General features: G+C 41.4%; 2 protein-coding genes across 3 annotated transcripts in view; both read left to right on the top strand.

The window, feature by feature from the left end:
- Window positions 1-268: 268 nt before the first annotated feature.
- LOC116400119 (unconventional myosin-Ic-like) lies at window positions 269-10,011 on the top strand (the record flags this gene model as incomplete). Its single annotated transcript, XM_031877783.1, has 20 exons — window positions 269-364; window positions 689-780; window positions 932-1,026; window positions 1,779-1,825; window positions 1,946-2,026; window positions 3,122-3,227; window positions 4,420-4,537; window positions 4,937-5,050; window positions 5,654-5,730; window positions 5,839-5,907; window positions 6,041-6,125; window positions 6,222-6,381; window positions 7,050-7,133; window positions 7,220-7,313; window positions 7,400-7,455; window positions 7,533-7,668; window positions 8,347-8,417; window positions 8,506-8,603; window positions 9,043-9,142; window positions 9,402-10,011. Coding segments are annotated over 20 exons (1,806 nt in total), but the record flags the coding sequence as incomplete, so codon positions are not given.
- Window positions 10,012-13,773: 3,762 nt separating this feature from the next.
- Window positions 13,774-22,709, top strand: part of LOC116400121 (large neutral amino acids transporter small subunit 4-like) — a 24,806-nt gene continuing 15,870 nt past the window's right edge. For both annotated transcript variants that reach the window (XM_031877787.1, XM_031877788.1), the window contains exons 1-5: window positions 13,774-13,933; window positions 16,403-16,629; window positions 21,080-21,296; window positions 21,393-21,448; window positions 21,541-21,617. In XM_031877787.1, the coding sequence (XP_031733647.1) occupies window positions 16,470-16,629; window positions 21,080-21,296; window positions 21,393-21,448; window positions 21,541-21,617 (510 nt within the window). In that variant the 5' untranslated portion in view covers window positions 13,774-13,933; window positions 16,403-16,469. The remainder of the gene's footprint in view (window positions 13,934-16,402; window positions 16,630-21,079; window positions 21,297-21,392; window positions 21,449-21,540; window positions 21,618-22,709) is intronic.

The raw sequence follows: 22,709 nt of genomic DNA, 5'->3' as shown, positions 1-22,709 counted from the left end.
TGTGTGTGTGTGTGTGTGTGTGTGTGTGTGTGTGTGTGTGTGTGTGTCCACATAGAAGTGGGTGTGCCAGGATTCCTGGGATTCTGCAGATGATTGACTTCAAAGCCGTTAAATAACTTGGAAACAGTTGTAATTGTAACTTGTTTAGACGGAGAATCAGCAAAGGTTCATGTCTGAGGAGTGTTTTCTTTTCTGGGCATCAAAGTTCAGACAAACGGCTCCTCAAAGAACAATTTAATTCTGTTCATTATCATCATTATTATGATTGTTATTCTCTTCTCAGTGGGAGCCGGTGCAGTACTTCAACAACAAGATCATCTGTGACCTGGTGGAGGAGAAGTTCAAAGGCATCATCTCCATCCTGGTGAGGAGACGCTCCGGTTTCATTTAAGAAAGAAAGCTCACTTATAAGTGTCTTTCTGTGAAACACCTGGAGAACGTAATCAGGTGTCACATTAAAGTTCAACACTTTAGAAAATCACTGACTTGACCCACAAGATAGTTTGGACATCTGAGCAGCTGGAACAAACTGTTTGTGAAAAGGGGCGGGCACTTTCAAAAACACTTGGCAGGTGATTGGATGAACCATCTGTCAATCAAACTCTTGATCCGATTCATGCAAACTCTGACTACGTTCTCCATAACTCTGCATCACGTTGATGTAAACGATGTCGTCCTCCCGTCATAGGATGAGGAGTGTCTGCGACCCGGAGACGCCAGTGACCTCACCTTCCTGGAGAAGCTGGAGGACACCGTGGGAGGACACCCTCACTTCGTCACGTGAGTCTGATTCCCGTCTTTGTCCTGTAATAACGTGGCCAGAGGACGTTTGATCCCATACGTATTGAATATGTGTCCAGTCTACTTACTGGTGTGTGTGTGTGTGTGTGTGTGTGTGTGTGTATGTATTTGTGTGTGTGTTTCCCTGCAGTCACAAGCTGGGTGATACAAAGACCAGGAAGGTAATGGGCCGCGAGGAATTCAGACTGCTGCATTACGCTGGAGAGGTCAACTACAATGTGAATGGTATGTGTATGTGTGGTGCGTGCGTGTGTGTGTGTGTGTGTGCTGCTGTAAACACTGTACATATTAAAATTCTCTCTCTTTAATATGTAACTGCAAACAAGCAGATGAAGCAGAGCAGCAAAACCAGTGTGATGCTAAATACCAATATTTATTTAATACCAGTGTTTCTGCACAGTTGCAGATAAAGATCAGGTTACACTGATATTATTAATATTATAATATTAGTAGAATTAGATTCTAGTGTTTCTGACTCGTGTGATCCAACATGTCCAATAACTTCAGAGCATTAAGTCCAAAAGTTTACACATTTATTGAAAAGATAATCGTGTTTTAAATTCACAATATGTTTTTATTCAACGAAATATTCTGCTTCATTGCGTATTTGTTGGTGTTTAACTTTTTAAAAACTACATTTTCACTGCAGTAAAAAAAACACACATATGTATATGTATATATATGTATATGTATATGTATATATATGTATATGTATATGTGTCCTAGTTTTACCCAAACTGAGCTGAATTTGACATTATTCATAGATATTTCAAAGTAAAAGCCTACCTATGATGTGAGCAATTAAACTGCTGAGGCTTTTAATGTGAAAGAGTTCACATTCTAATGAAGTAATCAAGACAACAGGGAAACATGGAGGACGTGTGGAGTAGATGAGCAGAGACGAAACTATTTGTCTCCATTCAACAGTAGAATCTGACTTTATTGATAATAATCTGATTCCATCTTCTGTCTCTCAGGATTCCTGGACAAGAACAACGACCTGCTCTTCAGGAACTTAAAAGAAGTGAGTTTTAAAATGAACAGGAAGACACAAAACTGTGTTTCTCTGCAGCTGTGTGTTACAGTTGTGTAAAGTTCAGCACTGAGTATAAGTGTGTGTGTGTGTGTGTGTGTGTGTGTTCAGGTCATGTGCCTGTCGGAGAACAAGATCCTGAACCAGTGTTTTGACAAAGAGGAGCTGAGTGACAAGAAACGTCCAGAAACGGTGAGACACGTTGTTGTTTGTGTGTCTTTATTTTCTCCACACTCTCATAAATTATACTCTCATAAATCATAATTCATTCTCTCATAAGTCATACTCTCATAATTCATACTCTCATAATTCATACTCTCATAATTCATACTCTCATAATTCATAATTCATACTCATAATTCATCCTCTCATAATTCATMCTCTCATAAGTCATACTCATAATTCATACTCTCATAATTCATACTCTCATAAATCATAATTCATACTCATAATTCATCCTCTCATAATTCATACTCTCATAAGTCATACTCTCATAAGTCATACTCATAAGTCATACTCATAATTCATACTCATAATTCATACTCATAATTCATACTCTCATAAGTCATACTCTCATAAGTCATACTCTCATAATTCATACTCATAAGTCATAATTCATACACTCATAAGTCATACTCTCATAAGTCATACTCTCATAAGTCATACTCTCATATGTCATACTCTCATAAGTCATAATTCATACACTCATGATTCATGCTCTCATAATTCATACTCTCATGATTCATAATTCATACTCATGATTCATACTCATGATTCATACTCTCATGATTCATAGTTCATACTCTCATGAGTCATACTCTCATGAGTCATACTTTCATAATTCATACTCATGATTCATACTCTCATAATTCATACTCTCATAATTCATACTCTCATAATTCATACTCTCGTGCATCCCGACATACTTTCCCACAGCAATAAACAAACTGTGGTGTGTTTCCCCTCTGCTGTGGAGTGGGCGGTCTGATGGGGATTCTCTGCCGCCTCCCACTCTCTAAAGGAATGCCCTGACACTTGTATGCCCCCCACACACACACACACACACACACACACACACACACACACACTTGAACAAGGCACTGTCACAGGCTGGCCTGTTAGATTCCTCCACACTGGTGCCAGTCACAGTCGAGCTCTTCTTAGCTCTCCATCTCTAGCCGGCGGGATTCGATTTTCGACGTTCCTTCTCCTCCTCATCTCCTACCTGTCCTCCATCCTCTTCACCTTCATCACTTCCTGACCATCTTTTTGTGTCTGCCCCTCCAGGCGGCCACTCAGTTCAAAGCCAGTCTGGCGAAACTCATGGAGATCCTCATGTCGAAGGAGCCGTCGTACGTCCGCTGCATCAAACCCAATGACTCCAAGCAAGCAGGTATCCACTCTGGTTTATTTCTTCTTCTCTTGGTTCTATTAGTGTCCTGAAACTTATCATAGTGAACTACGATCACAAGAGTATAAAAACGGTCTAAAACAACTCAATTCAGATCCCAGAAACAGAAACCTTTCCTGGCTTTTTTCAACATACTCTGACTTTCTCGTCGGTTTTCTAAATCCAGCAGCTTTTATTTTCCCTTTACCTCTGAATAAATCCAATTCAAGGCAACGATGCTGATGACAATATGGTGACGCTCACGAGTATTTCCTTATTGCTGAATTAAGTTGTTGATTAGGTCACGTCCTGGTCGTTTAACACACGACAAGCTGTGACATCTCTGCTGTGATGACGTTCATCCAGCCTTGAACAGTGAAGCCATGAGGCTCTTGTACATTTGTGACTTTATAATCTTCGGAAAAATTCAAGTTTTTTTTCTGGTAAATTTACCATTTTAATCTCTTTTTTTAATTATTATTTTATTATGTAGAATGGTTTTAATACGCCGTCGTAGAAGAAAAGTTTATGGTCCGACATTAAATATTTCAGGTTTTACATTTGGTGCGTTTACTTACATCCAGTCGTCATTTAAGTCGTATAAGCAAACTGAATACCTTATTGTGAAATGTAATCACTGCAAAATACTTTTAAGGTTAAATTTAAATATCACAAAATTGTTACGTCAGTTAAATTTTCTTACTTAAATTAATTTATGCGTTTGGAAATTTCAATTTCAAGTGTCTGACGTTAAAAATAAAACAGTGTTGCTTCAATTCTGTGAGTTTAATGAGCTATTTGACATTCTTTATCTCAAATTGTGGCTGTTGTTTGCTTCCATGTTCTAATAGTTTTCAATGGTTTGGGGCCAGTTTTATGTAACAGTTCTTGTAAACACAGTTGAAGCAGCTTAGCGGCTCCAAACGAGCTGATATTGTCCCAGAAACCTCGAGTTAATCTTGTGCTTGCTCTAATTCCGACCCAAACAGTTTGTTTCTAGCTGCAGTGTGAGTCTCCGTGTGGTCGCCAGTATATCGGGCCGGCCTTTGTTCCCCCCCACAGTCGACCTTTTGTTCCAGTTTCTCTGTGCTTTGTCACTCCTACTTCTGTTGTTTAGCATTTACTGGTTTCCTCCGGTTCATTTCGTCCTTCATATATTTTTCTGCTTCTTTCTCCACCTCTCGTTCCGTCTCAGGTCGATTTGACGATGTCCTGATCCGCCACCAGGTCAAGTACCTGGGTCTGATGGAGAACCTGAGGGTGAGGCGAGCCGGCTTCGCTTACAGGCGGCGCTATGAGGTCTTCCTGCAGAGGTGATCAGATGTTTTTATTTTGTCCAGTAAGGTTCTATCACATGGAAACCCCGTACCAAGAATAGAATCACGTAGATGTGCCCTTCACGTATTCTTGTACTTGAAACCAATATGTCCAGATTAGACACACAAAAAGACACAAACTAGAAGTGTGATTCATTTCCCACAAAGAAGCCCTGATTTGTGAGAGAATGAGTGAAATATTCTTGTGACCTCATTATGAATGAACCCCGGCAGTCTAAGAGTAAATACCTGCTTTACTGTTTGGAATAATTCCTAAACTGTGAATCTTAAAGAGTCAGAGTAGTTTACGTGATTACGATGATTTGTGCTGAAGAAGCTAACCTTTGGAGATTCATTCCTGAAGTCCAGTATTTACTTGTGTTTCTGTGTGTTCAGGTATAAGTCTCTGTGTCCGGACACGTGGCCCAACTGGGAGGGGAAACTGTCTGATGGAGTGGCCACGCTGGTCAAACACCTGGGATACAAGCCTGAGGAGTACAAACTGGGCAGGTCAGCAACACACAAACCATCATCTAGTACAAGCTTAGAGTCACTGTGAGGACTTTTATCTGGTCCTGAACCAGACTCGGTGTAGTCCTGATCCTCTATCAGACCCCCATCAGTAAAGAGACCATCAGAGAGAAGATGGTCTATTTCTATAGAGTTATCCTTGATGCTCGTCATCGGAGCCACCGGGTCAGATTCTGGTGAAATCGGATGAACTCATGCAGGTTCACCAGAACCTCCTTCAGCTCAGACTCCAGCAGAGACCGGTCCACCGTGGACAGACCCAGATCCTCCAGCAGAGACCGGTCCACCGTGGACAGACCCAGATCCTCCAGCAGAGACCGGTCCACCGTGGACAGACCCAGATCCGGCTTCACCTGCAGTAGTAAAATGAGAGGTTTTTTAAAGAGACTCTGGTGCACAGAAACATCATCGTCCACATGGAGCTCCAAAATCAACACAAAATAAAAGTTCCTCGTAGTAGTTTTAAGAAGTAGTGCTGAATGTCTTTTTAAACATGCATCCTTCTGCTTTTTCTTGAGCCTGAACTGAACTTTAAAGTATATTTATGATTAAGCACGTTTCACCTTTTACTCAATCTTTTAGATCCAAGATCTTCATCCGATTCCCAAAAACCTTGTTTGCCACCGAGGAAGCACTTGAGACCAGGAAACATAGTCTTGGTGAGAGCCGCTGACACTACTGACGATTTGTGCCGAATACTTTCATCATCGCCACGAATTTAAACCGCTTGTCTCTTGTTTTTTCTTCTCTTTTTTTTCACCCAACAGCCACCAAGCTGCAGGCCGGATGGAGAGGCTACAGCCAAAAGTCCAAATACCAAAAACTCAGAACCTCAGGTGAGGAAACTTACTCGCATCTCCACTGGGATCGTTTTGCTTTTTCTCCTGCTAATGTAATTTTAGAGTTCGCCTGCAACCGTTTCTCTGTGTGTTGACTTGTATTTATTTGTGATTATGTGTAAACTTGCAGCTATTGCCGTCCAGGCGTGGTGGAGAGGGATCCTGGCCAGGAGGAGAGCGCAGCGCAGGCGAAAAGCTGCTGATGCTATCCGCAGGTACGAGACCAGCAGACGGCTCAAACACCGTGTGATTAATTTACCTTCATGACGGAGCTAAAGTATGATTCCTTCTCCTTCTCCTCAACCCTACAGGTTCGTCAAAGGCTTCATCTACCGCCACAGAGAGCGCTGTCCGGAGAACGAGTACTTCCTGGACTACGTGCGCTTCTCGTTCCTCATGAAGCTGCGCAGGAACCTGCCCAAGAACGTCCTGGACAAGAGCTGGCCGACACCTCCGGCTGCTCTCACTGAGGTGAGACGACGCAACACACGCAGTTCTGCGCAGGCACCTCTTGTCACCAATATCACTGATACTCAGTAGACGGGTACCAATGATGGTTTGGGAGCCCTCTCGTCCTGTGCCGTGCTCCATGTTGGTCTGTAATGTTTGCAGTCAGGATGCTTTCTATTGCTCCTCTGTTAAAAGTGAACAAGAACTTGGCTCGTGAATTTAGTCTTCTTAAGTTTCCTTAAGAAATAAAGCCGTTTATGAGCTTTGTTCACCAGGATGGAGACGTGTGAGGACCACGTCAGGTTGTTTGTGAAGCTGATTCACAGGAACTTAAAGCTGATAACTTGCTTCACCTCAGCTCCATTGATGCAGACAGAGGTGTTCGTCTTCGTTTCCTTTTTTCTGAAATCAACAATCAGCTCCTTGGTTTAAAAAAAAGAAATTAATAGATTAATGTGAAATCTATTCAAAGTGTGTCATCAGTATCAGTTCATGTTATCGGACTCTTATTTACAGCCGGTAGAGTAAAAAACTATGTGATCAAACCGCATGATATCCATCATTTTAGAAGTATTGAGACTGTTTTGCATTTTAAAAGGTGAAACTTTAATAACGTGACATAGCCAGTATGTATCATGACTCCTGTTACATACGGCACAACACTGTAAAGGGAATGTTTTTGTCTTTAGGCTTCAGAACATTTGCGTAAGCTGTGCATGCAGAACATGGTGTGGAGCTACTGCAAGAAGATCAGTCCCGAGTGGAAACACCAGGTGAGTTTAGTCTCTTCATGACCCGACTCTCAGGTCTGCTGCTTCTTTCTTCTACGTCACCGTTATCAACTCTGTTATCTGAACAGATGGAGCAGAAGATGATCGCCAGTGAGCTCTTCAAGGACAAGAAGGACAACTACCCGCAGAGCGTGCCCAAACTGTTTGTCAGCACCAGACTCAGTGAGACACTTTTAAAATCCGTACAGGCTTTTCATGTTGCTCTCTGTGTGAAAAGATCTCAGCATTGTGGTCTCCTCTTTGTTTAGACGGAGAGGACATCAACCCCAAGGTGGTGCAGGCTCTGGGCAGCGAGAAGATGAAGGTGAGTGGAGCACAGTCACAGAAGTCTCAAAGGGTTTGAAAGAGAGTTTCTGACCGGCGTCCTCTTCTGATCCGCAGTACGCAGTGCCGGTCACCAAGTACGACAGGAAAGGCTACAAGGCTCGGCCCCGCCAGCTGCTGCTCACCTCCAACTGCGCCGTCATCGTGGAGGAGGCCAAACTCAAGCAGCGCATCGACTACGGAACTCTGAAAGGTCAGAGGTCAACAGACAGTCGGGGTTGTTTGTTTCTGGGCGTTGGCGCTCGTTTACGGAGTTACTTTTGTGTCTTTATTATTCCAGCCGAGGGCAAAACTTCCCACACAATTAATGGCAAGTTAAATAAATGTTTTGATTAAAAGTGTAACTCCAAAACCCTCCGGCGGGATTGGAAAGCAAGTTTTCTGGTAAAGATTTTCCAAAAATTAACCGTTTATCACAGCCAGAAACTTTAAAAATAGCAACGTTATGGTCAGATTTTCATCTTTCCGACGGTCCTTGAACACATCATGTGTGACGAACACTTCCCTCAGGAAAAGAGACCACATTGAAGCTTTAAATTGTGATATTTAATTTAACAAAACACCCAAATAAACAGTTTGCTTGAATCAAATCCTGTGAAAAAACATTAAATTCTGAGCTCCTCTGTGCAACTATGAAGTTGACCATTGTTGGTCTCAGACAAGTCAGTCACGTGACAAAAACTCTGTGAAACTGGCTGAACTGCACTTGTGAACACTTGGAAAAATATTAGATAGATAGATTCCATTGTTTTCCAGCTTTTGTGAAACAAATCATCAAAGAAATTCAACTAGAGAGCAGAGGAGCAGGTCTTAAATATTGAAGTGAAGAACGAGGCCACAGTGGCTCATCAAGTGTGTCCGTCTCCTGCAGGTATCTCAGTGAGCTCTCTCAGCGACGGCTTGTTTGTTCTGCACGTGCCCAGTGACGACAACAAACAGAAGGTAAAAAAACAAGGACTTCACGTCAAGCAACCAGATCTCTTGTGGTTTTTATATGTTTGTGTCAACATGTTTGATGGTTTCTTCTCAGGGAGACGTGGTTCTGCAGAGCGACCATGTGATCGAGACCTTGACCAAGATAGCGATCTGTTCCGACAAAGTAAACAACATCAACATCAACCAGGGAAGGTGAGGATCTGAGGATCACTTAAAGTCACTGTGAGGAACTTTTAACTGGTCCTGAACCAGTCTCAGTGTAGTTCTGGTCCTCTATCAGACCTCCATCAGTAAAGAGACGATCACAGAGAAGATGGTCTGTTTCTATAGAGTTACTCTTAATGCTCGTCATCGGTGCCACCGGGTCGGATTCTGGTGAAACCAGATGAAATCATGCAGGTTCACCAGAAAGTCCTTCAGCTCAGTATTGACATATTGCTGGACCCGCTGGAGGGAAGGGAGGCACGGGAGAACAAGAACCAGGACTGAGAATTCCTCGTAGTAACTTTAAGGAAAGCTTTTTATTGTGTGTGTGTGTGTGTGTGTGTGTCCTCGCATAACGCTAACGTCAGTATGTAAATGAACCTCTCCTCCTACACACTGTCTAACCTTCCCTCTGCTCCTCCTCCAGCATAACGTTTACAGTGGGTCAGGGGAAAGAGGGGACCATTGACTTCACGCCCGGATCAGAACTGCTGGTGGCCAAGGCTAAGAACGGACACCTGTCTGTGGTGAGTGATGAAAACTCTTTAGACTTTCAGAGCGACGTTGTTTGAAGAAACAGAGCCTTCTGTTTTCTATATGCGTTAACGAACGGGTGAGTTAACGTGGATGAGAGAAAAACTTAAGTATAAAGCTAAATACTGTAACAGTATTCCTATTAATATTAATTTACCCTATCAATCAATACATCCGTGTTGTTCACAATATAAGTTGTTGTTGTTGTTGTTGTCCCCTGACGTGATGTTTTTCTCCTCTAAATGTCTTCAGACGGCTCCCAGACTGAACTCCAGATGATGGACTCCCATCTTCCAATCACACGCCAGCAGACCCTGCTCTGCCTAAGCCAATCAGACGCCAGCTTGTCACCTCATTGATGGCATGTGCTTCCAATTAAAAAATAAATTTAAAAAACAATTTAAAAAAAAAAGAAAGAAATCTAGCTAAACTAATTGATATATTTATGTTTATATATTATATTTTTGGGGGAGTTAATACTGTTTGAATATTCTGATTTTATATATGAGGCCAAGGAATAACAAATATTTTTGGTGCACTTTTCTTGCACCGCGTGTGTTTATTGTGCTTTTATTTTGGAAAATGACCAAGAAAACAATGAGGGACGAGTCAAGAGTCAATGTTGTTGATGAAAATCAGGGTTAGTTGTTGCCTGTTGCCTCTTTTTTTTTTTTTTTTACTGTTTTCTGCCCGTTTTACAGGATTAATTGCTGACACGGCGTTTTCTAACTGGGGTGGACGATTATTGTTGTTGAAGGCTGACGGTATGTAGGAGAGCTGTTTAGAGGTGGATGAGGAAGTGTCCAGATGTGGCTCACTAAAAAAAAACAGAATAAACAGTTTGATGTACTACTGAATATAATACACAAATCTATGTGTGCAGTGTTTGAATCAGAAAGCTCGTCGTGACGGATTCACTGCGTAAAAACAGAGAAATCGAGAGAAAGATGAAAGAACGCAGCGGTTTATTTGCCTTGACGCCGGTGCTCGTGCCTTTTGAATGAGTGGAGTTAAGTGTAGATGGTAAAACCCCGTCGTGCTCTTGACTGTACAGCTTCTTTCATTTTGTTGAGAACCACATGACCTGCTGGGACCTTAAAGGCCCCCCCCAGCATCTGCCTCTGTAGTCGGGTACATTTCCTCTCTGAAGTGGGGCTTTGGCTGAACTGGTCTGATAGCTTCATGGGATTTATGTGTGTTAGTATAGAGCGCAAAATATGTCTTCTTCCGGGAACTTATTTCATAAAATGAAAAATATGTTCCATAGTCAACGGTGAGGGACAAATATTTTTTATTTTTGAATTGTGCCATGAATGACTTCGCCTCTCTACTCAATATATCTCTCCATTTCTACAATTCTATGTCTTTGAAACTGCATTTAGACCAAATTGTAAAACTAAAACTCACAATTTGAAACGATTTCATTGAACTTTTGGTGTACTTCAAATCTGGGTTTAGCTAAAAACAGCAGTTTAAGATTGAAACTAATAATAGCTACGTATTGTCTCAATGTTAGCGATGTTTAAACGTGATGTTTTAAAAGGAATAGTTAGGAATAGACAATTTGGGAAATGAATAATTTTCTTGTTTAGAGTTAGATGAAAAGATTTATACCACTCTTATTGTCTGTATGCTAACTATGAAGCTACAGCCAGGAGACTGCTAACTTAGTTTAGGGAGAAACAGCTAGCTTGGCTCTGTCCAACAGTCTACAAAGGCTAGCTGTTTCCAGTCGTTATGCTAAGCTAAGCTAACTGAAACTGCAGTTAGACCACATTGTAAAACTAAACTTCACAGTTTGTAGCCTTGTTATTGAACGTTTGGTGTACTTAAAATCTGGGTTTAGCTAAAAAAAACAAAATAGTAGTTTAAGATTGAAGCTACTAATTGCTAAGTATTGTCGAAATGTTTGCGATATTTAAACGTGACGTTTTAGATGCAATAGTTTTAGAGCACTTAGAGTTAAATGAAAAGACTGATACCACTCTCATTGTCTTTATTCTAACTATGAAGCTACAGCCAGGAGATTGCTAGCTTAGCTTAGGGGGAAACCGCTAGCTTGATTCTGTCCAACAGTCTACAAAGGCGTTATGCTAAGCTAACTGTCTCCTAGCTGTAGCTTCACATTTAACGCACAGATATGAAAGTGTGATCGGTGATACAAGTCACGTAAAAAGTCAAACTTTTTCCTTTAGTGACGTAAAATATAAACATTCAGAGCCTTTTCCAGAATTTTGTCTTTTTCAGGGTAGAAAACGCATTTAAATCGTCACGCAACACTAAAATACATCATAACAGTAGAATATTTAGGCAAATATCACACCAGTTCAGATTAACGGCCTCCTTTAGAACAGTTCTATCTTAAATATCTCTAACTTTGACCAAAGACTGAATCCTAAAAAAGGTTGTCATTGAAAACTTTTGAGAGGAGCTCCAAAATGTTTTATATTTTATTTTTATTGTTCTTTTTGTTCTTACATAATGACTAAACTTTTTCTTTGGGTTTGCGAGGCGGTTGCAATACTCCCTGTCAGGACACACTAGCCAAATATCCCATTGATTTCTAGTGATTCTGTTTGTATGATTTATATGATATTATTGTCAGTTCTGAATGTGTTGTTGTTTTCAGGAGGGAGATCTATATGTACAGTTTGTGTTCTGTGTTATAAAACGAGAGAGTCAAACCAAGTGAGGTTTTGGATGTGGAAACATTTTTGGGAGGAAAAACAGCTTCTAATTATTGTTTTTGTCGACGCAAACTTGTTCACGTGCCTTGTCGGACAGCAATACAACAGATATATTTTGTGGAGAGAAACTACGTCCTCGCCAGTTTTTTTTTTTTTTTTTTTTTCCCCAGCAGCACCTTTCCTCCCTCTGTTTGTGTGTATAAAGCTTCATTCAAAACCAAGAAGTTTGTCCGTTGATTTTACAGATGCACTCCTGTTATCAGACTTACTGTATGCACCAAACCAATGTAGAGTTATACCAACACACTAAAAGATGAGATACTAAAGATTTGAGAAATAAATTTTAAAAAAGTAAAAGACTTTGCTTGTTTATTTCGTCGTCTCTGTTCAGCTGTGTGTGTGTGTGTGTGTGTGTGTGTGTCCTTGTGTCTAATTAAACTTTTGATTTATACGTTTACAAGCATCTTAAGATTGAAGCTACTAATAGCTAATTATTGTCTAAATGTTAGCGATGTTTAAAAGTAGCGCTATAAAACAAATAGTTTGTCATTTGGGGGATTAACTCACTTTTTAACCTAGACTTAGATGAGAAGATTGATACCACTCTCATTGCCAGTCTTTATGCTAACAAGCTACAGCCAGGAGACTGCTAGCTTAGCTTAGCTCAGGGGGGGGACAGCTAGCTTGGATCTGTCCAACGGTCTACAAAGGCAAGCCGTTTCCAGTTGCTATGTTAAGCTAAGCTAACTGAAACTGCTTTTAGACCAAATTGTAAAACTAAAACTTCCAATTTTAAGCCTTGTTATTGAACTTCTGTTTAAATCTGGGTTTAGCTAAAAGCAGTAGCTTAAAATTGAAGCTACTAATAGCTAAGTATTGTCGAAATGTTAGCAATGTTTGAATGTGAGGAATAGTTTCACATTTTGGGACATAAATATATGAAAAGGTTGACACAGCCCTCATTGTCTTTATGCCAACAAGCTACAGCCAGGAGACTGCTAGCTTAGCTTATTTTAGATTAGGGGAGAAACAGCTAGCTTGGCTCTGTCTACAAAAGTGTTATGCTAAGCTATGCTAACTGTCTCCTAGCTGTAGCTTCACTTTTAACAGATATGAGACAGAGGTTGTCTGCCTGCACGTTCACTATAAATGTTAATTTATTGCAGGTTCGACTAAAGGGTTTAAAGTATCAGCACTTTCCCTTGAGTCTGAGTACTTATTCTACCAGTGTCCACCAGTATAAAGTATGAAGTTGCTTAAAGCGGCCACTAGGTGTCGCCCTCGGTGCGAACATTTTGCTCACTGGTTGTTTTCTCTCCACCGGACCATGTGCTCTCCAACCCTCTCCTGAACTTCATAGGAACTACATGTTTGGTTATGAAGCTGGAAGTAAACAGCTGAGTCACCTCTCAGGACAAACGGGATGATTTATACCCTCTTATGAAAGCCCTGTTTTTTAAAGGTTGTTATTGGGTTGCAAGAAATTCCAAATCAGAACAAAAGAGGTGTGACTTTAAAACAAAACTCCACAAATGCAAAACAATAATAGTTTATTTTTATAAACATATAAACTGTCTCACTGATCTTTCTGTTATTGTTATTATTGCCTTTTGCTGCTCTGTCTGTTAAAGCACTTTGTAAACTCTGTTTTTAAAGGTGCTATATCAATAAAGTTGTTATTGTTGTCATATTCACTTCATTGCTTATGTTTCAACATGCATCCCATAATTATCCTCCAAACATACATAAGTGAACGACCCCCCCCCCCCCCCTCTTTTTTTATCAGTACTAAGGAACAACACACATGTAACACTGCCTCGCTCTGATTGGCTCCGGCGGGTCTCTAGCTCAGCCACGGGCCAATCAGCGCGCTGTGTTGTTTGTGCGCGCCTCTCCTGCGCTGCTATAAAGCTCCAGAGCAATGAGGGATGAAAGAGAGAGAAAGAGTGATTCAAAGACACACAAAAAAAGACGCAACCATTGCTTTTTGTGACTCCACCACCACCATCTGTGTGTGTTGTTGTCGCCGAGGAACATTTGGGACATTTGGGAGATTTGACTGAGCGGCTCTATTGTCCTCTGAATCCACAGACTCAGGTAGGTCCGCACCAAGGATGCTTCAGGCTGACTCATGTGGGTTCATTCTGCAGGAATCAACCGGCTCACAATAACACGGAGCGTCATTCTGCAGCAGAGTGCTCTCTTTATCTTTCATTTTATAAATTTCTTCCTCTCTCTCTCTGTGTTGTTGTTTCTTTGTTGAATGACTGCAGAGGAAGAGCTGCAACAGCCTCAACTTTAAGGTCATCGGGGTTGTTTTTCTTTTCCCCCTTTGATCTTTTTGGTAAATCGTGTAAATGTACCTGCAAAAAACAACGCAAATAACATGCATATGCACATGCAAATGACATATTATTAGATTAGATGAGTTGTTACAGTTTATTTCAGTCTTTATCTTCCGTTTCCCCCTTTTTATGTCGCTCGTTCATTGCTGCCATGAAAGTTATGATTTAATGTTCTAGAATAAAAGCGGTGGTGATGTCACAGAAGCAGCCGCGAGGCCGAGGCTCGTGCGTGTGGACACTCGTTTTGTCAACATGTTTTGGCTTCTTTAAATTAACTCTCTTTGTTTCAAGCGATGATGGTAATCCCCCCCCCCCCCCCGCCCCAACAGTTACTGTTGTTGATGCTGAACAGCTGAGCGCCTCTTGCGTACATGTGTCTCAAGTTGCCGGGAAACAACGAGTGTGAAACCGGAAATGTGCGGATACTGTCTTCAGAATAAAAGCATAAACCATGCAACACAACATTCACTTTCTTAAAAGTATTCACACCAGTTGTCTTTGTTCAGGAAAAGGCAAACGTCCTCCATCAATTCCACGTCCCTTTTTATTATATATATATATAGCTTATATACGTGACGTGTATGGCCTACTATTGAGTAATGTAGATGGAGATAAATTATGCTTCACTCGTACTGTTCTTTTTATTTGATCATCTTTTTTTCTTTACTATATTATAGTGGTAATTGCCTTTGCTTTATCTACGTTGATTTTTTTTCCACTCGTAAAACCTTCATGAAGCGGTCTTCCGACTTTTATTCTGAAAATAACCGGAACACTGATGTTTTGATCTCGTTTAGCTTGACTCTTGCTAGTAGATGCTAGGGATGCAGATTAGGGTGGGAGGTGTGCGTGTGTGCGTGTGTGTGTGTGGAGGGGGCCAGACGATTTCAGTCCAGTTCATACCAGTTCCACTGCTTCATGTCTGTTAGTGACGTGATGCTATTTGCTCACTTTTTTTCAATACATTGTTAATTTTTATTTTTTTAACATTCAAAATAGACGCCATTTTTATTTACACTATGGTTTACGTGTTTATTTTAATTTAAATGTTGTATTAATATTCATCATTTTATCCGGGGCCAGTTGTTCTACAAACAGATGTATCGGAGCATCATCACAGGAGCGCGAGAGACAGTATAACGCGAGCGCTGGCGGTTAAGTAACACCGACAATCTCGCGCCGCGCTGGTTCGAACCGGCTGGAGCTTCGCGCTGCGTTCAGTGTAGTGGGGTTTTCCTGTAAATGCACACTTTGTTTTCACCAAAACTGCTTTTGTCACACTCGACAGACACGAACTTTAACAGTGAAACATTTACGTTTATGTTTAAATACAGAGGAAAATAAAGCAGGTACAATCATAACCTGTTGATGCATTTTTAAAACATCAAATTAATGTAGGCTAAAAGTATTTTTTAAATTTGTAATTTGCTCACATCGAAATTTAAATAGCTGGAGTTTATGAATATAAAATGTCCAGCATCAAAAATTCTCTGTTTTTTTTAAAGCCCAACAGAGACACTATTTTCTGCCATTACAGCCCCCGATAACACTTTTCCCCCACAGGGTGTGAATGCAACATCAACCTCACGTGTAGCTGCTGCACGAGCTATGTCACTAGCAGCCAATAGGAGTAGAGTTGCTAAACCCTAAAGCCAATCAGATACGCTTGGGGGCGGGAGTTAAAAAAAAAAAAAATTCATTGGAGAGGTTTTACATTCACATCAAAGGCCTCAGCTGTTTTCTGTTTGTGTGAATCTTCATCTAGACCACCATCATCATCATCATCATCATCATCATCAGAAGACACGAACAAAGAAATGTTTATGATTCATCCAAAACACTATTATAAGATCAAGTAGCTCCTAGTTGGAACAAGAATCTGCTTTATTAAGCCAAGTGTGTGTTATGAAACATAGATAAACAATAAACACAGTGCAATTAAAAGACATCATTTAGAAATAGAAAACATGATAGTTTACAATGTTTGTTATGAAACAAAGAAGGAATTTTGAGTTGCTCTCAAATGTGTACATTTTCAGAAAAGGGTTTATTTCGAAGTAAGTTACACATAAAAGGAATTTGGTTTGGGGGTTGATGCTATTTGTTTATAGTATGTGATAATATAAATAAATATAAATAAAACAGCTGAAGTTCCCAGTGAGCTATATAAAGTCATCTGGCATCATTTTCAATATTGAACCCCCCTGTCCTTGTCTTCCAGGCTCCAGCAGCCTCCCTCTCCTCCAGTCAGGAGGCCCAGTGACGTACCTCCTCTCCACCAAGCCAACATGGCTCCCACCCTGGCCACGGCCTTCTCCCGCCGCTGGTGGATGGCGGTGACGGCAGTCATCGAGAACTTACTCTTCTCCGCCGTGCTGCTGGGCTGGGGGTCCCTGCTCATCATGCTGAAGTCGGAGGGCTTCTACTCCTACCTGTGCGAAGGGCCGAGTGAGTAAAGCTTTATACTGATATCAAAAACATGCCACCGACATTACCCACAATGCAACGCTGACTGCCGACAGATTGTTGAGAGATTGGGCCGCTAGTAGCAGCTAGCGTAGCTACAGACGTCTCACTTCTCTCTTACTCCAAACCTCCACATTTTAGTCTTTCGGTCGTCAGCCCCAACCGACGTTGCCTCAAGTGACATCACTTGAGGTGGGCTTCAATGTCAAAACATTTGATCCCACCCACCGTGGGATTTGATTGGTTAAACTGTTGAATTTGGGTAGAATGTAAACGTTGATTGTGATTAGATGCTAGCTGTGGAAAACCCATTATTTCCAATGGCTGGCGCGACGCCACGTCGGCTTTTTGCTGCATCCAGCAAGGTGTGCCGCTCACCGCGGTTAGCTCAAAGCTAAAGCTAACCTAAGTATACCATCACAGAACCAATAGCAATTGTGGAAAAATATCCAATTACGTTTGAAATGCGAAATCAAAACTTTTCCAGGACACTAAAAACAAGTTAACTACTGAGCCGGCGGCTAGCAGCTAACAGCGCAAACAATAGCAACAGTGCTAAGATATCTGTCTTTCTATGGTATCACTTAGAGGAACTTATTGTACGTAATAACAATAGTCAATCTTATTCGTCACTTGCTCCACTGATACTACTTTCACTACTACTACTGCTAGTATACATGAACACATTTGTGATGCAAAGACACTACATGTAGCGTCTCTCAGCCACGGACGGCCTCGTTCTGGTCTTTCTGCAGTTTGAATTTAGATGTTAATGAGACGACTTTACATGAGTATCTCTGAGTATTCAAAAGCTTTCAACAGGCTGATTGTGACACTCTGAGTGGGTGTGTTGGAATTATGGAGATTTAAGACCATGCAAACAATCAAAAGGCCCCTTTTTTTGGTCCGGTTTCACCTTAAAAACAATACAAAAAGATTGTTATTGATCCAACAGATGGGAGTCAAAAAGTCAATATGCCAGCAGCAAAAAAAAGGCTCCGAACAAGCTTCAAAAGCAGCCGGTGATCCCGTATTTTATTATTATTTTACTCTCCTTGATCAAAGGTGGTGCAGGGAGCTGCTGCATTCAGCCAGCAATCATTAGTTACCGTCTTTATGACACAAAATTGCTTCTGCTCTGAAGATCAAGCCGGGTTGAGAACTATAGCCGGGATTTTTTGGTAACCACTCATTTTCATATAAAAGCAATGTGGGTCAGGTTTTAACGCAACAAGGTGCTCAGAATGCATGTGTGAATGAGACCTATCATGCCTTTATTCTCCTGTTTTTTAGTCTTTCTGATCATCTCATTGTGTCTCTGTTTTCAACAAAGAGAGCAGTGATGAAAGCCTTTCGGCGATATTATCGCACATTCATCCGTTCACATGACGCCCACCTGAGAGCGCTATCGTTGTCACTGCAGGTCAAAAACATGAACTCTCATTTCTCCGTCCATCAGCGGATGCAGCGCCGTTGAATCCACCACGAATGGAAGCTGATAATCCATCTATGTTTTATTATAGCCTGTTTATCTGATTGGATTAGGGTTCGGGTGTCTCTTGCCGTTGACTCAGCTCTTTCCACGCTGACCTGCTAAGTGGTGCTGAATCAGCAGGTTTTTTGTGTGTCTGGAATCAGGTCAAGAAGGTGTTTTTGTGTGTTTTTACTGGACATTGTGGTCAATGTGTTTGATTGAAGTAATGTTGTGACATTTTTGACACTGCTATTGTTGTGGAGCCTTTTTTATGCATGAAGTCGTGAAAAGATCATATTTTTAAAATGACATCTTGAAAGTAGAGACCGCACCAGCGTTGACGCCAAATGGGCCAAATCTAAAGCGGTTTAAATGTAAGTGGCGGTGGGACAAAATCCACCGTTTTGTTCAGTGCAAAAATGAGTTCGTTCATCTGAAGCTCTTTGAGGCTCCAACCCAGTCGCCAGAATGAAATGTTTGCATTGTAGATAACTATAGATATGTTGAATCTGCACCATAAAAAACAGCCTTTTTATATTAACATTTCTAGATAAGGATTTGTCAACTTTTTTCAGTTGTGACATTTTTGACATTGTGGAGAACTCTGCAAAAAAGTTGAGCCCTACCGCGTTACTATTGTTGCTAACTAATCTGTTGGCTAAAATTCTGCACGACAGTAAATAAGAATAAAGCAAGAATATACAGATTGTTAAATGAAAAAGCAACATAGTGTCTTAAGAGGCTGCTGTTCCACCACCATTTTCTTTAACGCGAGGTGTGATTGTCACAAAGCTCTCTCTTGAGCCACAAAAGGTTTATACAACTTCTTTTTTTCCCCACAGTAGTGCTCCTTAAAAGTAGACTTTGATATGTAAAATTGGTGGTTTATGTAAGATTGTTTTTTTTTGCATGTACTAAGAGTTTCTGTTCCCCGCTGTGGCTTTTGGTTTTGAAGAACATGTGTTAGTGAAACTATACTCTCCCACGGTTGGTTGGTTGGGTGTGTGTGTGTGTGTGTGTGTGTGTGTGTGTGTGTGTGTGTGTGTGTGTGTGTGTGTGTGTGTGTGTGTGTGTGTGTGTGTGTGTGGTCGGGGCTCTTCCCTTATTGATTTGGATTCGCTGCAGCTGTTTGATTAGTCAGCAGCCGAGGAGCCGGGGGACAGATACTGTTGCTTTCTTCTTATAGTCCAAAAATATAGAAAAAATATATTTTTTACTGGAGCACTTAATGCTCCAGTACTGAGAGGGAAGAGCAAATAATCTCCATACTGATGGAGATGTTCGGTCACAAAGCTAGTCAGGCTAGATTGTCGTTAGCAGTGTTGTTAGCAACGCCGCTTAATGGATTGGCATGACTTTTTGTACAGATGTTTATCACGGACAATCCCGTTGTTTTCCCATAGACCGCTTTGTGTACTTGAATACTACGCATCATAGTGGAGCTGAATGACCTTTAATAAAAGCCCACAGATCATCATAGCTCTGCATCCTCGCGTTTAAATCGAACCAGTCCTTTCTGCAACTGCTTGTTTTGAAACATTAAAAAAAACCACTTACATCAGAAGGTCATTAAGCCACTTTACCTTTCACCTACTTACATCCTCACAGGGCTCGGGCGGCCAATTCTCTGCACCAGGATGCACTGAACATGATTTAATAACTTCCTAAATTCTGCCCTCAGCCCAGAGACCTGCATCAACACCTCCTCTATCTTGCTTTAACTTAAGCTGGCCCAACAGCGGCACTACATTTCACAGGGGATCAGATCCTCAGCTGTGCTGTTTATTAGATGCAGCAGAGATTAGCTGTTGCGGGACAACTTGCCCCGAAGTTCTGAAATGATAAGTACGTGTTTTACGCCTCCCTCCCTCCTCCAGATATCTATCATGTTGAGTCTATTGTTCTCCCGGCGCTTTGACCAAAAACAAGTCACGGTGAGGGAGGATTTCTCTCTGTCTGTTAATACCAGCAGAGTTTCACCGTAGGCAACAGTCTAATAGAGCAGATAGACGAAAACAGACGGAAATAGACTCTGCATGAACTCAGTGGATTGTGTTTACCAGTGATTCAGCAGGGAGGCCGGCCTGTCTGTGTGAAGCTGTTACAGAGAGTTCCCCTCCGCCATGCAGGGGTTCAGTTGCGACCATATCTGGGCGCCTGTTTACCCTGCATTGTGTTGTTTTCCCTCCGGTTGGTTTACTTGACCTTTAATGAGTCTCCTGGCTTTCTGGATCAGCAGCTCTGCTCTACAGACAGAGGGAGGGAGTGGGGGGGAATATAGTTCAGCTCAGGCCTCAAAGAGCCACATTAAAAAATGGAAAGAGGGCATTTCACTTAGACCACATGGGAAACCTCTAGAAGGACAATATACCAATTTAAAAGCACTTCATTACATGCAAAAGTTCAAAGTAAAAGTATCCTAATATATTTACAGAATGTTCTCTTATTGATTATATCATATGATTGGGTTATTATTAATGACGCATGAATGTATGAGCAGCATTCTGATGTGGCAGTCTGAAGTGGAGTCAATGTATTTGCCTTTAATCTCTAACAATGCTTCATATTGTATATAAAGGTTGTATATTTTGATGTAAACAACAATAAGAGGCTACAGCCATGCTAGCTTCTGCGGCCCTTTAAGCTAAATGCTATATTACTACATCTTATTAACTGTTGAGTCACTGAGCAGCCATCTTGGATTTTGAGGCAGGGGTTGGTGGAGACTTGCTGAGTCAGAAATTCCGTTTCCACTTTCAGAATTAGACCAAAGTGCAGAATCGCACCATTGTACTGTATGTAAATACATTCCACCACTGAATACAACATGTCACAGACTGGACAGGTTGTATGCAAATAATAGCATACGTCATTGTTCATTGTCATTTAGATAATTGCCGCAGCTGTAAGATAATAAAGTCTTTTTCCTCTCCACTCTCATTTTTCTTCACCATCCAGAAAACAGCTCCAGCCTCAACCTCTCCAACACGTCCACCTCCGCGCTGCCCGATTCTGAGGAGTACTTGGACATGAACGGGTGGCCCATCTGCAAAGACCAGGACGAGATGCTGAACCTGGCCTTCACCGTGGGCTCCTTCCTGCTGTCTGCCATCACCCTGCCAATGGGCATCGTCATGGACAAATACGGTCCACGGAAGCTACGACTTCTGGGCAGGTGAGAAAATCAGTTTTTCCACTTTAAGATGATATAAAATTGGACGGTTTATTGTCTGTTTGGTTATATTTATTGGCATTGCTTTGTGTTTCCCAGTGCCTGCTTCGCCTTCTCCTGCCTCCTCATCGCCTACGGTGCCAATGATCCCAACAGTACGTATCATGTCATCATGCCTCGCACTTTAATCAATCAGACTTGGTGTCAGCAGTTTAACCTTGTCTCTAATCTGCTCTTTCTCCTGCAGATCTGTCCATCCTCATCTTCTTTGCTTTGGCGATGAACGGGTTCGGAGGAATGTGCATGACCTTCACTTCTCTCACAGTGAGTATTAAAGCTTCACTAAGATTACAATACAGTATTTTTTTCAGATTAAACATCTAACAAACATATGCCCTCTAGAATTTAGTTTTTATAAATCTTTAAGTAAATCTTTGTGCTGTCAATCAATGGAAAACCATCTTGAGAGCACTGACATTTGAGCCGGAGAGGCCAAAATTGAGGACGCTATTGTCTTGTTTTATACAACATCGCTCTGCCAGAGTACAAACTACTCCACAAAACATATAAAAACATTATAATGTGTTAACAAAATAGATCTGAATATACATTCTCTTTAGTTATTGTTTTTGCCTGGTTAGCAAGTTAGCTAACTTCCTATTTTATTTCTATGGGGCTCGTAATTGGATCGTAATTGGGGAATGTAGCTTGAAACGTTTGAAGCCCTTCCTCTTTTTTTGGTTGCTTACGAATGGCACAATGGCTGAATATTGGTCATAGCTGTCCGTTGGCGTGAACAGTGCCGGAAGTGAGCGTGCATACGAGCTATTTTGAGCATGTTACAGCTAGCTGGACAGCTACAGTAGCTCTCTAACAAGTCCTGCAACTAGTTGGTGTCAGTCGCCAAGCTTTTTTTAATACACTTATTTTGCAAGGATGCGTTTCTTTGTGCCGCTTTCTTTAATGACCCGACAATAAAACTCTTTAATGAGGTTCTCTGTTGGTTTATTCAGACGAGTCAAAAGAAATAAGACTGAGTAACAGAAGCCCAGTTTCTAATAAAATGTCAGCGAAGAAGAATAGCGTGATAGCGAAGGGGAAATGAAATGATGAAGAGCGGATTAGAGCGCTGTGTTGCGACGGCGTCAGACGCTGATGAAAGAGAGGACAAGAGAAGGTCGGTGGAAAGATGGAGAGGAGACATTTAGAAAAGATGGACATAAGGAGGAGACGGATGGCTAAGCAGTCGACTCCTGGGATGAAGGGATGAAGGGATGAAGGGGATGTATAGACGGGAGACGAGGGATTGATGGATAAGAAACGCCGGCGGTCGGGATGATCTCATCAGTCAGAGAAAGTGCTGCATCACGTACGAGAGAGAGAGAGAGAGAGAGAGAGAGAGAGAGAGAGAGAGAG

This window comes from Anarrhichthys ocellatus, unplaced genomic scaffold, assembly GCF_004355925.1.
Source record: "Anarrhichthys ocellatus isolate YVR2014 unplaced genomic scaffold, GSC_Weel_1.0 scaffold149, whole genome shotgun sequence".
In the NCBI taxonomy this organism is placed as follows: domain Eukaryota; kingdom Metazoa; phylum Chordata; class Actinopteri; order Perciformes; family Anarhichadidae; genus Anarrhichthys; species Anarrhichthys ocellatus.
Note: the sequence above shows the minus strand (reverse complement) of the source record. Positions and strands in the feature narration are given on the sequence as shown.